General features: G+C 34.7%; 1 protein-coding gene and 1 long non-coding RNA gene across 2 annotated transcripts in view; one reads left to right on the forward strand and one right to left on the reverse strand.

Annotated features, from left to right (window-relative positions):
- Positions 1–6,912: 6,912 nt before the first annotated feature.
- On the forward strand, positions 6,913–8,753 carry LOC126692688 (glutathione S-transferase U8-like). The gene is made up of 2 exons (XM_050388385.1): positions 6,913–7,360; positions 8,177–8,753. Exons 1-2 carry the CDS (start codon positions 7,049–7,051, stop codon positions 8,528–8,530), a joined length of 666 nt encoding a protein of 221 aa, XP_050244342.1. The 5' UTR covers positions 6,913–7,048; the 3' UTR covers positions 8,531–8,753.
- The window catches only part of LOC126692694 (uncharacterized), a 32,070-nt gene continuing 25,341 nt past the window's right edge, over positions 8,371–15,099 (reverse strand). The window contains exon 2 of the long non-coding RNA XR_007645063.1: positions 8,371–8,465. This is a non-coding gene — a long non-coding RNA (uncharacterized LOC126692694). The remainder of the gene's footprint in view (positions 8,466–15,099) is intronic.

Here is a 15,099-nt window from a genome sequence, read left to right on the forward strand (position 1 = left end):
TGTAACTTCCCTCCTCAAATACAACCCAGTTCACAAGAAGATTCTCGTGCTTGTACACAACAGAAAGCCTTTAGCTGAGTCACTTGTTATTCTAGAATACATTGATGAGACTTGGAAAGACCAGCCCATCTTGCCCAAAGATCCTTACGAGAGAGCCAATGCTCGATTCTAGGCCAAGTTCATAAACGAGAAGGTAAATATCATTTACTAATTAAAAATTTGTCATGTCCTAAACAAATTATAGTTAAAATTTTATTTATTGGATTTAGTAATGTAAAGAAATATCTTTTAAATTTTAAATGATCATAGTATTGGATGTATTTTAAATTTATAATTTTTCTTTTATAAGATATTGTACTAATATTTAATTTAAACTACTATTGCTAGGGTCATACTTTGTTGTAATTGGATAATTCTTTGACAAAATACACTTTACTTGTAATTGGGTAGATCTAAAATGAGTTTAGTACTTCAAGAAACATGTTGTTCAAGTCAATTATTAAAAACATGAAGATTGGTCCAAGAAACAAGTGAAGAAAAGCTATTCATTAAGTCTCGGCAGATAGCTTAACAGATGCCTGTTATCGAGACTTAATATGAAACTTGATAGATAGCTCGACAACAGCTCAATCTATTGAGATTTACAATTTTAGAATTTTCAGATCTTAAATTCGCCCCAATCTTGTATATTTGTTTGAAGTTTCTTTTTTCACAACCCTAGACATATATAAAGCTTATTTTAAAGGCCATCACACACGGATATAGAGACCAAGAGACTTATATTCTTCATGTGAGGTTATTGCATTTTTATGCCATAGGGTTTTGTAACTAAGTGCTTCCAGATCTTCATTGTTGATGAAGTAAAGAACTTTGCAGCAAACAACATCTATTCAAGTTGCTGGAGTTAGTCACGTATTTGGGATCCATGCAAAGGGTTAGTCACAAATAGGAGGTTTGTGCATCAAGGGAAAGAAGGCTACTATAAAATCAAGTCCAATTGGGTATTAGAGCGAAGGTTTAATTGTAGGTTGATATTTCGGGATAGGGTAAGGGTAGTTGGTAAGATTCCTTATACTTGTAACATCTTGATTGTTGATTAGTGGATTCATGGGAGTTGTGACCTTAAAATCACTCAGTGAAATTTTTGCCTTGCGATTTTTCCCCATTTGTCAACAAATCATTGTGTCAAATTTATTTTCCGTTGCATTTATTTATTATTATTTTTTTTGTGATTTGCATGAAATTGAACCTAATTAATCAACTTGGATAATTGAATTAATTGACCGGGGTCAAGCTATCTTAATCCAACAACCATGATATTGATCAATTTTTAAATGAAAATAGCCCTTCTCCAATCAAATAGCGGTTTTTCAAGTGGCTTATAAATTATGATTCTAGTTTCTGTTGTTTTTATTTTTGGTAATCTTATTGAGTTTCACAACCTCCGTTGTCAGTGGTAGTAAATTTCCAGTTAAAATTGTGAATGTTAAAGATAAATCATTCAAAAGCAAATACCCCTGCGTGCATTGCAGCCAAAGATTCCATAAAGTATGTGTCTGCGAGCTTGTTTTTTATTTTTATTTTTTTGTTTTTATTTTTTAATTTTATAAACAGTCGTTAGAGAATAGAGATATAAATTATCAATTAAGAGAAAAGGAGAAAAACTGTAACTCGCACTAAAATTTGTGTTCTCTCTGTTTTATTTTAATAGTGCTTGCCTGCAAGTTGGAAATCTTGCTCGTGTGAAGAGAAAGAGCGTGAAAAAGTTGTGGAAGAAGCATCTGAGCTTCTACAATTTCTAGAAAATGAGCTCAAGGAACAGAGGTATTTTGATGGAGAGACTATAGGACTGCTAGACATTGCTGCTAACATCATAGGCTACTGGGTTGTAATTTTTGAAGAAGGTTCTGGGGGTAGAGTTGTTGACAAAGGAGAAATTTCCCAAACTTTGCAATTGGGCTAATGAGTTTGTGGGTGTCAGTGCCATCAAGGAAAATCTACCTCCTAGAGACAAACTAATTGCCTTTTTGTGAAATCACTTTGGGCTTGGTAATGCTTCCAAATAGGTGAACGTACACTCACCACTCACAGTTGGTGCATATTATTGCGTAATAATTGAGTGCTTTGTCATCAATTGGGTTCTTATGTACTTTTGTAATTCCATGTGATTCATCTGTAACCGTTTATGAATTTGTTTGAGCCTTGTACTTGCTTGCCCTATTGCAGTTTTTCTATAAAGTGTTCTCCACTCTTGGTTATCTTGTCAAATAAAATTTTTGTAAACTGACATTCTTCACATACATCTGAAAAATATCAAAATGACTACTGCGCACTCTTAGTGTGATGGTTACTCTACAAGTATAAGTGATTGTGCGGTGTGGGGGGTAAGGGCCAAGGTTCAAGTCTCTAAGAGGGAGCTTCATACACATATACATTTAGGTTAGGTCAGAGTAAAATTTCTATCTTATATTAAAAAAAAAAATCAGAATGAGAAGAGATGACAACGGTAATAAGAGTGTCAACAAAGGATAATGAGCAACAGAGACAGACATCTTCTCATTGTCAATATCTAATTTAGTAATTCCTAAGTTAAACATTTGGCTTCAAGACAAGCCTTGTAACACTAAAAAGATACATCTTTGTAAGTTTAGGTGTTCTAAACTCACTTTAATAATATGACTCCCTTGAGGCAAATCACCTGGTCCAGTGACTGAGTTTTGGCACGTGTATCCAATTGTTCACTCATTAGAGCATTAGTACTGGTGGTGCTAAAAAACTAAATTGCTATTTTTAGCACCACAATATACAAAAAGTGTGCTACATTGGAGATGGTATACGTAAAAATTTTAACTACTCAACTACAGTGCATAACCATCTATAGTTGTGCACTGTAGCTCAAATGTTAAAAGAAAATAATATATTTTATTCTTTCTCCCATTAAAAATATATTTATTTCCTTTTTTCTTTTTCCTTTTTTTCCCCTCCACTCCATAGTTCCACTCACTCTCTTCACAATCTCATCCAAGCTTTCTCTTCCTCCATTCTCATCCACCAAAGCCTAGTCCTCCGTCTCCCTTACCCTTCTCTGATTTATCCTTTTTCCTCAACTTGCAGCTCACCTAAGCTTTCTATTTAGTCAACCATCTTTGTTCCTTCTTGTCGCCCCAAGCCCCATTGCCGACCCATCTCTCTCCCAGTCACCCAGTCGCCAAGCCATCTCGCCCATAACGCAATCCCCCACCATGCCCAAACCCTATTCCCAAGCAACTCCACTAGCATCGCCTTCTTCGAACTCAATGGCATGAGGCGAGTTGAAATTGGTGAGGCATCAATGGCATGAGACGAAGTCGACCGAGAGGAATGAATCGAAGTTGAAATTGAAATTTTCACTATTGCCACCAACTACAACGGCGTCGTTTTTGGTTGTAGCTCTAAGTCTGAGCGTGAGGCAAATGGGTTTTCTGTTGATGAATGGGTTTTGATTTTGAGGTTAATGGATTTTTTTTTTCTTGGTTAATAGGTTTTGCGGTGGATCGTGACTGGGTTTATGGTGGTGGATCCATGGTTGATGGTGGCTGAGTTTGAGATGGTGGATTGTGGCTGGTGGTGATGTTGTGAATGGATTTAGTTTGAAGAGAAGACAAAGAGATAGAGATTAAGAGAGAGAAAAAATAATAAATAAATGATTAGTGTTTAAATTTGACGTGAAAATAAGAGCATTGACGTGGAGTGAGTTGTGAAATGGTAAGTTAAAAGAGATAAAGTGGCTTTTTGTGGTGCCAAATTGCTAAATTTTTGGCACCACCAATGTTGATGCTTGTTACCCCAAAGGGCTAAATAATGAGGCCGGGCATAATGAGTGAGATTTGTGTAAAGTTGCTAATGCATGATAACAATTTAAATAATGAATGTGTGATGATGGAGATTTTACCCTCTTACCTGACTGAAGTAGTGAAGGTCTGAAGTAGTTCAATTCAATGGCAGAGCCAGAAATTTTCTCAAGGGGGGCCAAACTAAATGAATCATTTTATTCCGGTATCCTTAATTCTCTCAATATAAATGCATGACTTTATTTTTGGAATTTTTTCATGCTAAAGAGATAAATTTACTTATTTATTTTTATAAATAAATGTTTGCTTTAAATGCTCTTAATTAAAATTTTTAATGACATATTTTATGTAATTGGTTAATCTTTTGACAAAATGCACTTTACTTGTAATTGGGTAGATGTAGGATGAGTTTAATACTTCAAGAAATAAGAGTTCAAGTCAAGTATTAAATCCATGAAGATTGGACCAAGAAAGAAGTGAAGAAAAACTGTTCATTAAAGTTCGATAGATACCTTGACAAAAACAATATCTATCGAGATTTAAGAACAAAGCTCGATAGAAGCTCGACAGAAGCTAAATCTGTCGAGGTCTACGAAATCAGGATTTTCAAATCTGATTTTTGGCCCAAGCTAACATGTATGTGTAGGGTTTTTTTTTTTTTTTTTTTCACAAACCTATATATATAAGACTTATTTTAAAGGTTGTTATACATGGAGAACACATGCAGAAAGTGAACCAGTGCCTTATTCTCTCTGCAAGAATTTACTACATCTTTTGCGCCTTAGGGTTTTGTAACCAAGTACTTCTTGATCTTCATTGTACATGAAGTGAAAAACTTTGCAACCAACAACCTTCTTCAAGTTCCTGGAGTTAGTCACGTACTGGGATCTGTGCAAAAGGGTGGCGTTCTTATATTGAAGAGTTCAGAGGTTTTGAAGCGGTAGAAGGTTTCTGCTGTAAGTTCATCTATAGGGAATCTAGAGTTTAGGGACAAAGGTTTTGTACTAGATCTGAAAACTTCTCTTTACTATAGTGAATTACTTTTTGGGAAGGTTTCCCCTCCAAGTTTTTTACTGTGAAATTAGTTTGTTTCATTAGTTTTCATGGGTTATCATATCTTGTCTTATTTACTATTTCGTTGTACATGATATTGATATTTGTTTGTTTTAACAAGGTTTATTCATAATAAATCTAATTAACAACTTGGATTTAAAATTTGTTAATTCTATCAACAGGGGTCTAAATTTCCCAACAAAAATTAATGATATATGACAAAAAGCCAATATTAAAAGGAAAATAAATTAGACAACAATAAATTAAAGAGTGTTTGTAATTTTTTTAATTGAAGGGGGAGGGACCATAAATAGAAATTTATTCAAAATTTTGACATTAAAATAGAGGGGGGCGGGCATTTTTGAAAATGCTAGGCCCCCCCTCCCCCTCCCGTATTATCAAATTCCTCATATTGGGTGTATATATATATATATATATATATATATATATATATGACTAGGGCTCTCCCAAAAGTAGGAGCAATCGCCTCTATAGATGTTTTATTTTTTTTATTTTTCTTTTATTTCATAAAGAATGAGACTCAAATAAAGAGATCAACAAAAGATTGAAATTGTGGAATAGGAAAGGTATGGAGCATCTTATGTTTCCATAACACAACATGACAAAAGCCTTAGTCATTTGGTTATAAGTTGTAACATCTATACCTTTTCTTTGTTCAAGATTGTAACCTAAAAAGCAACATATATTGAGAATGTATGATTGTAGTTTATTGCACTCGTGAGTTGGAGGATGACAAACTAGAAACAACGAAAGTCTCTAAGCTAACTATAGTTAGGAGAAGTGCCAAATAGGTGTTCATAGGGTGTTGATTATGCAAAAGGGATAAGGATAATCAATTAATGGTTTGAGCAACAGTAAGATATGTTTTCCCTCAAAAAGAGTTAGGAACATATGAAAATTTATTAAAATTTATTGTCCAAATTGTAGTGTCCAAAAAACATATCAAAATTTGCTTTCGCCTCAACCATTATGTTACGAATCGATGTACCTAGGGGGAGGTGGAATTCAAACATAAACATGAGATAATATAAACTAGTATAAAGTATTCCAATACCATTGGGTTATCATCTAAACCTCAAGAGGTAAATCATTTTTTTTTTTGGGTCCAATTAACATGAAATTCAATAAAATAAACTATAAGAAACTTATCCTAGCAAGAAAACTATACAATAGTAAAGAGTACAATAATGTTATATATAATACTCTCTCATCTCCCACAATCAGTGAGTCTCACCATAAATTTTAATTAGTGTGATTCATTATTATATGTGAAGAGAGGGTATAACATTATTGTATTCTTAAGATATTGTTTACTCTTTCTAACAAATCTCCTACTCATTCAATTTATCGTGCTTAGGGTCCATGCCATGTGTAGCAAGTTTGCCTGTTGTAATTTTTTTTTTTTTTTTTTTTTTAACGTATTTGATTAAGTAAAGAATTTGAGGTTACCTGTACAGACAGTAATAGCCCACCAGGCTGGATCAGCCACATGACCAAAGAGGCTGTTGACTATAGTAATTAGTACTATTGTCCTTTAGCGCAGCCCCTGCTGAGAGCATCAATGACCTATGGGCTGAAATGATTCCTGAATATAAATTGGGTTTTTTCCTCTTTAAATAATAACCTGCAATTGACCAATCTATTAACTGTGCAGCATATTCAGCAAGTCTATCACCATGGGTCTGTTTAGATTGAGCTTATTTTTGTTGAAATTGAAAACTGAAATTGAAAATACTGTAATAAAATAATTTTAAAATGTGTGAATAGTATCGTGAGATCCATTTTTAATGAAAAGGTTGCTAAAAAGTGAAATTTGTAGGTTCGTAAACAGTACATGAATATACTGTTCACGATTGACTTAGTCAAATAGTACGGCTGAAAAAAAAAAAAATTCAGAAAATGCAGACTCTGAAAATGCTGGATTCATTTGAATCCAAACGGGATAAGTCTTCAACCACCACCTAGTCCCGCATTCTAGAACCTATTGACCAAGAAACAAAAAAATAATACAAACAGCCAAAGGCTTAATCTCCAAGTAACCATTGTGCCTAGGCTTTATAAAAGGGCATCAGACGCAGGAGGTAGAGCCAAGCCTTTGAATCTTATTACAAATTCCGTAAAGTGCAGGAACAAAGAGTGTCATTATGGCCGAAGAAGTATTGGTGTTTGGTGCGTGGGGAAGCCCTTTTAGTCGCAGAGTAGAGATGGCTCTGAAACTGAAAGGAATTGAGTACAAATACATTGAAGAAGATATAACCAACAAGAGCCCTTCCCTCCTCAAATACAACCCTGTTCACAAGAAGATTCCTGTGCTCGTACACAATGGAAAACCTGTCGCTGAGTCACTTGTTATTCTCGAATACATTGATGAGACTTGGAAAGACAGTCCCATCTTGTCCAAAGATCCTTACGAGAGAGCCAATGCACGATTTTGGGCCAAGTTCATAGACGAGAAGGTAAAATATCATTTACTCTTAAACTTCTTCAAATTGTAAATTTATAATGTAAAAAAATAAAGTCAGCATGATTTAGTTTTTTTTTTTTTTTTTTTTTTCTAATTTATTTGATTTATTTATTTTTTTAGTTTTAACCTGAAAATGTGGTATAATTAATTTTATATTTCTAATAAAAATACTATTTTGGTACTCATATTTTGAGTCCACGGTAAATTTCAACCTTACATTTTGGTTATTATTATTTTAATTTGGAGCCAATTTAGTACTTTTATTTATTCTTCTTATTATTTTTTGATAGATAGTAATAAAGAGGGCATATGGGATTATTAAGCATGACTTTAAATGACATATAATTCTAGAGGCATGATTTTTCATGTTTTTTTTTTTTTTTTTTTTTTAATGGGGATAGGGGGGGTTAGTTCTTGAAAATCGTAGTGACATTAACAATTGTAAATGGCAACATAATTCTAATAATCCTCTCATGTGGGCCGAAAGGTGGTTTTTTTTTTTTTTTTTTAAATTATTTATTTAAATTGAAGATATTGTATAAACAAAGTTCAAGTTCATGATTATCTTCTTTGATACCATGATATATTAATAATTATTTCAAAAGTTTAAGTAGTTAAAAAATAACTAATTTAATCATTTAATCATTATTCTAATAGCGTATCCAAAGGCTCTAATGAAAAAACATGTATTAATAATTATCTATTTGTGCTTTTTGTATAAGCACTTGTTGGAGATGTAATTTATCAACCTAGAGAAATAGACTGCGAGTGACACTAAATTTGGAATTTTCTTTATTTCTTTTTTTAGTGCTTGTCTGCAATATTTAAAGCTTGTTGGGGTGAAGAGAAAGAGCATGAGAAGGCTTTGGAAGAAGCTTCTGAACTTCTACAATTTCTAGAAAATGAGCTCAAGGAGAAGAGGTATTTTGGTGGAGAGACTGTTGGACTGCTAGACATTGCCGCTAACATCATAGGCTACTGGCTTGGAGTTTTTGAAGAAGCTTCGGGGGTAGAGTTGATGACAAGGGAGAAATTTCCCAAACTTTGCAATTGGGCTAATGAGTTTGTGAGTGTTAGTGCCATCAAGGAAAATCTACCTCCTAGAGAAAAACTGATTGCCTATTTTCGAAATCGCTTTGGGGTTGGTACTGCTTCCAAATAGGTGAACTTACACTTGCCACTTACAGTTGGAGCATATTATTGCAAAATAATTGACCACTTTGTCATCAATCGGGTTCATATATGCTTCGTAATTTCTTGTGATTTGTCTGTAATAGTTTATGAATTTGTTTGAGTCATTGAGCTTGTACTTGCTTACCTTGTTGCAGTTTTTCTATAAAGTGTTCTCCACTCTTGGTTATCCTATCAAATAATAATTTTGTAAACTAACATTCTTCACATACATCCTAAAAATATCTCAATGACAAGAAGTGATAATTGTTGGATCCCGAATAATATTACTACCAACATTATTAATCCCAAATAGCAATCACATACAAAAATACAAATATTTACGTAGAAAACTCTTTCTCCTTGAAGGGAAGAACTACATAACAAACTTTGAATCAATTTCACTATTCTCAAATCAATTACAATGTCTCTTGTGTATATCTAACGACTAAAGAAAAATCTCTCTTATTTTTCTTTACTCTCACACACTCTCTTTGTGTCTCATGGCTAAAGAAAAATCTTTCTTATTTTTCTTTACTCTCACACACTCTCTCTTTGTGTCTCACGACTAAAGAAAAATCTCTTTGTTTGTTTGTTTGTTTTTGTTTTTGTTTTTTCTTGTTTTTTTCTCACACATACTCTATTTGTGTCTCACGGCCAAAGAAAAACATTCTTCTTTTTCTTTTCTTTCACACACTAATTATTTATCTAGAGGGCTACAACACTTTGCTCTCTCCTCTTTAGCTTTCTTTTCTTCTTATTCCTCTTTTCCACATAGCTCTCCTTGACTATTTTCTCAAAGCGGCATCATTTTGCTCTGTCCTTCTTGGCTATCATCTCTTCTTCTTTCTTTTTTCCACGTAGCTGTCATTGGCTATTTTCTCAAATGCGGCAGTACTTACTCTCTCCTCCTTGGTTATCTTCTTCAAGGAGGCAACACTTTGCTCTCTCCTCCTTGCCTATCTCCTTGAAGGTGGCAACACTTTGATTTCTCCTCCTTGCCTATCTCCTAAGCGAAAATCTCTTTTTTCTCTCTTGGTTTCACACTCAATTTTCTCTCTCCCCATAGAGATGACCCTTGGACCAAAGCCATCAAATTCTTTGTAGCATTGTTTATTTAAAAGACTATTTTCCTATTCCCTTTTGAACTAAAAATACATTACTTCTTTAATAAAAAATAATCTTTCCTTCTACACCAAGGAATTGTCTTGTAGCCCTAAACAAATTTGTATTTGCAAGTTTTGGTCTTGTATACACACAATAACTCCCTTGAGGCAGATCACCAAGTCCTATGTCTAAGTTTTAGCATGTGTGTCCAATTATTCTTTCATTACTTGTTACCACAAAGAGTTAAATGAGGCCTCATTGAATGTGTGAGATTCATGTAAAGTTGCTAATGCATGATAAGTTGATAAAATTTTAAATAATGAATGTGGGATGTGGAGCTCTTACCTGGCTGAAGTGACGAAGGTCTGAAGTAGTTGTATTACCAGATTCCTCATATTAGAAAGATGACAAGGACTCTCCCTAAGTAGGACCAATTGCCTCTGCAGATTCCACATCTTATGTTTCCATAATACAACAGGACAAAAGACTAAGTCATTTGACTATAAGTTTTATCATCTATACCTTTTCTACCTCCTTCAGACCAAGGAAGTCAATACCATATATCGTACTATGTCTACTGATCATTGAACTAGTATTGGTACTCTTCCAAAATGTACCAGTCTATATTGAGGATATTTTGGGTATTTCGGTCGGTATTGGCGTTTTAGCCAATACAATAAAAAAATAAAAAATAAAATGTTAAAAAATTGAAAAAGATATCAGTAAAAAACATGTTATTTAAGCTAATATATTACGTTAATGTATTTAAGCTAATATTTAGGCTTATAAAATATGTTAATTTTAAATTTTATGTTGATAAACATAAAAAATTGATAAATTGATACTTACACGAGTACATATATATATATATATATATATAGTGGTACTCCCAAAATGGTATACTGCTACTAACCGATGCCAAAATATTTCATTCTCCAAACCAAAACGGTCTCTAATACGAATTTGACTCCCTAACTTCAAACCCCTTATTAGGTGAAGTAAATGATGCCCATTTAACTATCTTTACGGAAATAGATGTAGAACATAAGCATAATTATTGTTTTCTTTGAAGAATACATCACACGTTTGAGAGAAAAACTTGCAATCTAGAATTCATGGCCTCTTCCTCTGGAGAAAACTCTAGGGTGGCAGGATTGGCATCACCAAGAATGGGTCGGAGCAACTGATTAGCCACATCTTCAAGAGTCACAGTGAGTTCACCGAACGAGAAAAAGAAGGTGTGGATGGTGGTACACCACCGTTGGACCAAATGACGGAGGTTATGGAGGTCCCGGTAGTTCGACAGGCAACAAGATGAGACTATACCTTTCAAACGCCGGCTTGTTGCAACAACCCCATAAAGCCCATATCGGAAAGCTTTGCGGCGGGAAAAGCCTTGGCTTTTTATCGACGACATGATAAGGAGGCTCAGCCGGAGAAGATGGGTATGGGTGTTTGAAAAAAAAAAAAAAAAAAAAAAAGAGTAAGAGGCGGAGAGTGTATGTTCTTGGAAAAGAAAAGAGTTTGCGTTTAAAGTGCAGAAAGATTCCTCCTTAAATACCCAGGTCATTAATAACGACATGAAAGAAGGCGACGGGTCAGCCATCAGAATAGGATGAAATTAATGAAGTGACGGCTCTGTTTAGAAAGTAACTGCCAAACTGGGAAATTCGAATAGACAACCCTGTTTGCAGCAGGAAGGAAAATATATATAATATGTATATATATAAGAACGGGTCCATAGCTTAAAAAAGACCCGTGAAAAGTAGAAGAAGAAAAAAGATGAGAAGGGCAGAAACGCCTTTTCATTCACATATGAATCGCAGGAACGTTTCATATGTTCAGGGGGCTAAATGTTGAGGGCCATTTGTAAGAGCCCAGGCAGAAAGAAAGAAAAGCCCAATGATAAGGGCAAGAAGGAATTGACAAAATAGATAAGGTCCAAGCGGCAGGAATAATGCATCACAGGCCCAAAAAATAAACAAATGGGTCTTAAAGAGGCAAGTGGGTTTAAAGAAGCCCAGAAAGAAAGAAATAGCATCCCATGGGCAGTGTATGAAGTAGAAAAGCGAGAAAGGGCCACCGTAGGCCCAGTGTAATGTACACTAAGAGAGTAAGGGGTTTATGGCAGACCCATGAATCCCAAAGATAAGAATAAGGTTATTGGGTCAGGAAAGCCTAATGAAGTTAGTAAAAAGACCATAGGAGTGTGGAATTAGCAAAAGGGCCGAGGAAGCCCAAAGAAAGCAAAACAGGCCAAGGATGCCCAAAGGGACATAAGAGTCCATAAGCAAAAGCAAAACAGTGGCCATGTCAAGCCATTGAGAGAAGGAATAAACGGCTGGTCTTAAAAAGAGGGCCAGCAGGATTAAGTTATTACGACAGGAATAACAGTACAACATTACAAGAAATAAAGAAAACCAGGGAGTGGGCCAAAAGAATGTAAGGCCCATCATCAGACGAAGTCCAGCTCTTGAATGGAGCTGGAAAACAAAGAAAAGCCCACATAAGAGGTCAAAAAAGATGGACGGCGAGCCTCCAGATCACGGCAAATGCATGAGCAGCAGGCAGATTTTTGGACATATTTGAAAGGAAAGCATGCGCAAGGCCCAGGCACCACCAGCCTGTACCCAGCCAATATGGGACATGGTGGGGTCATAGGCCAGAGGTAAGAGGTAAAGGGGGTTTGGTGGTGGGGAGAAGGGAAAAAATCTATTTTATGGTTCCTGCCTAAGCTCTTGGGAGATACGTCTTGCTAAGATGATAGACCACTCAAAAGAGGCAAGGTTGAGGGGGGAACCACTAGGTGCATGCCTTGAGAGTAGAGAGAGAGAGCATTTATGCCGAGGAAGGTAAGAGTGCTATAGTGGACTGACGAATGAAACAAACCTACCTTTGTCGGGTAAGGGTGAGTGGCACACAGACGAGCCCTTTGGTGGTCGGCAAGTACGCCTAGACCAGACAAAGGCGGTTAAGGGGCAAAGTGATAAAAAACTGGTCACGACAGGTACTATAAAAGGACCCTTGTTGTGCCCTAAAAAAAGATCGAAAAAACAGAGGGTATTCACGAAGTAAAAGAAAAAAATAGAGTAAAAAGAAAACAAGAGAAAGAAAAGAAAAAGATAAGAGAGAAAACAAAGGAAAGAAGAGAGGAAATTAAGGAAAAAAGAGAGATAATACAATGGGCATGCACCAGTAGGTCGATTTCCCTCTCTCCCCCTTCAAATCCTACTCTCTTCCAAAACATAACAAGGATTCCTTTTGGGCATTAACCATTCAGGTCTGACTCCCTCAAAGTCATTAATCCCCACGGCAGGGTCTTTTCCTGGGAGATTATTTGCATTGAGAGGAGGCATTCTCCCCTCTTTGGTTTTGCTTCTGCGGACCAAACTTAAAACTTGACTTTGTGCCCGTTCTTGATTAGTTCATATTATTTTCTTTATCCTTTACTTTCTCTATAAATGACATTATCACAATTGTAATCATGTTATATAAGTATAGAATACTTGGCCATTTTTATTAAATAGTCAGAATACTCTGTTTTGCTATTATTATTATATCTACTTGTCGTAACTCATCTGAAACAGTTCTGCTTGTGATAAGTCTACTCCTGGCAGACGAGGCATAGTTCGTGCACAAACCGGCCCGAGTTGAGTTACAGTTGGACTGGTCCAAACTCCCTTACTCAGAAACATTCAGGTCCATTACTGTAGGAGGCAGCCTAGCCCAACGCACAATACACAAAAAAAGGCCTCCACAAAGCTTTCTGCTTTAAGTTCATCTATGGGGGTTGTAGAGTATAAGGACAAAGGTTTTGTACTACATCTGAAACTTCTCTTTACTATAGTGAATTACTTTTTGGGAAGGTTTCCCCTCCAAGTTTTTTACTGTGAAACTAATTTGTTTCAATAGTTTTCTTGGATTATCATATCTTGTCTTATTTACTATTTCATTGTACATGATATTGATATTTGTTTGTTTTAACAAGATTTATTCATAATAAATCTAATTGACAACTTAGATTTAAAACTTGTTAATTCTATCAACTGAGGTCTAAATTTCCCAAGAAAAATTAATGATATATGACAAAAAGCCAATATTAAAAGGAAAATAAATTAGACAACAATAAATTAAACAGTGTTTGTAATTTTTTTAATTGAAGGACCATTACTACAAATTTATTCAAAATTTTGACATTAAAATAGAGTGGGGCGGGCATTTTTAAAAATGCTAGGCCCCCCCTCCCTCTCCCGTATTATCAAATTCCTCATATTGGGTGTATATATATATATATATATATATATATATATATATATGACTAGGGCTCTCCCAAAAGTAGGAGCAATTGCCTCTATAGATGTTTTTTTTTTTTTAATTTTTTATTATTATTATTTTTTTTTCATAAAGAATGAGACTCAAATAAAGAGATCAACAAAAGATTGAAATTGTGGAAAGGAAAGGTATGGAGCATCTTATGTTTCCATAACACAACATGACAAAAGCCTAAGTCATTTGGTTACAAGTTGTAACATCTATACCTTTTCTTTGTTAAGATTATAACCTAAAAAGCAACATATATTGAGAATGTATGATTGTAGTTTATTGCACTCGTGAGTTGGAGGATGACAAACTAGGCACAACCAAAGTCTCTAAGCGAACTATAGTTAAGAGAAGTGCCAAATAGGTGTTCATAGGGTGTTGATTATGCAAAAGGGATAAGGATAATCAATTAATGGTTTGAGCAACAATAAGATCTGTTTACCCTAAAAAAGAGTTAGAAACATATGAAAATTTATCAAAATTTATTGTCCAAACTGTAGTGTCCAAAAAACATATCAAATTTTGCTTTCTCCTCAACCATTATGTTGTGAATCGACGTACCTAGGGGGAGGTGGAATTCAAACATAAACATGAGATAATATAAACTAGTATAAAGTATTCCAATACCATTGGGTTATCATCTAAACCTCAAGAGGTATATCAAAATTTTTTTTTTTTTTTGGGTCCAATTAACATGAAATTCAATAAAATAAACTATAAGAAACTTATCCTAGCAAGAAAACTATACAATAGTAAAGAGTACAATAATGTTATATATAATACTCCCTCATTTCACAAGATTAGTGAGTCTTACCATAAATTTTAATTAGTGTGATTTATTATTATATGTAAGGAGAAGATATAACATTATTGTATTTTTTAAGACATTGTTTACTCGTCCTAACAAATCCCCTAGTCATTCAATTTATCGTGCATGGCAAGTTTTCCTGTACTTTTTTTTTTTTTTACGTATTTGATTGGCAAAAATGGCCCATTACCATCAATTTTCAAAATAATTTGCCCAGAAACACTGTTTCCAAACTATATAGCAATATACCACTTTTTTAGGTACTCGAGCTTGACAAGCTCGAGTACCATGTTTTTTTAATCCACTATCGCCCCATATTCAAGGAG

The sequence above is a fragment of the Quercus robur genome, chromosome 7, assembly GCF_932294415.1.
Source record: "Quercus robur chromosome 7, dhQueRobu3.1, whole genome shotgun sequence".
Lineage (NCBI taxonomy): Eukaryota > Viridiplantae > Streptophyta > Magnoliopsida > Fagales > Fagaceae > Quercus > Quercus robur.

Excerpts from the sequence above, each read along its gene's own strand:
- LOC126692688 (XM_050388385.1), top strand. The coding sequence starts at position 7,049 with ATGGCCGAAGAAGTATTGGTGTTTGGTGCGTGGGGAAGCCCTTTTAGT. Across the intron at positions 7,361-8,176 it reads CCAAGTTCATAGACGAGAAG|TGCTTGTCTGCAATATTTAA; the intron begins GTAAAATATCAT and ends TTCTTTTTTTAG.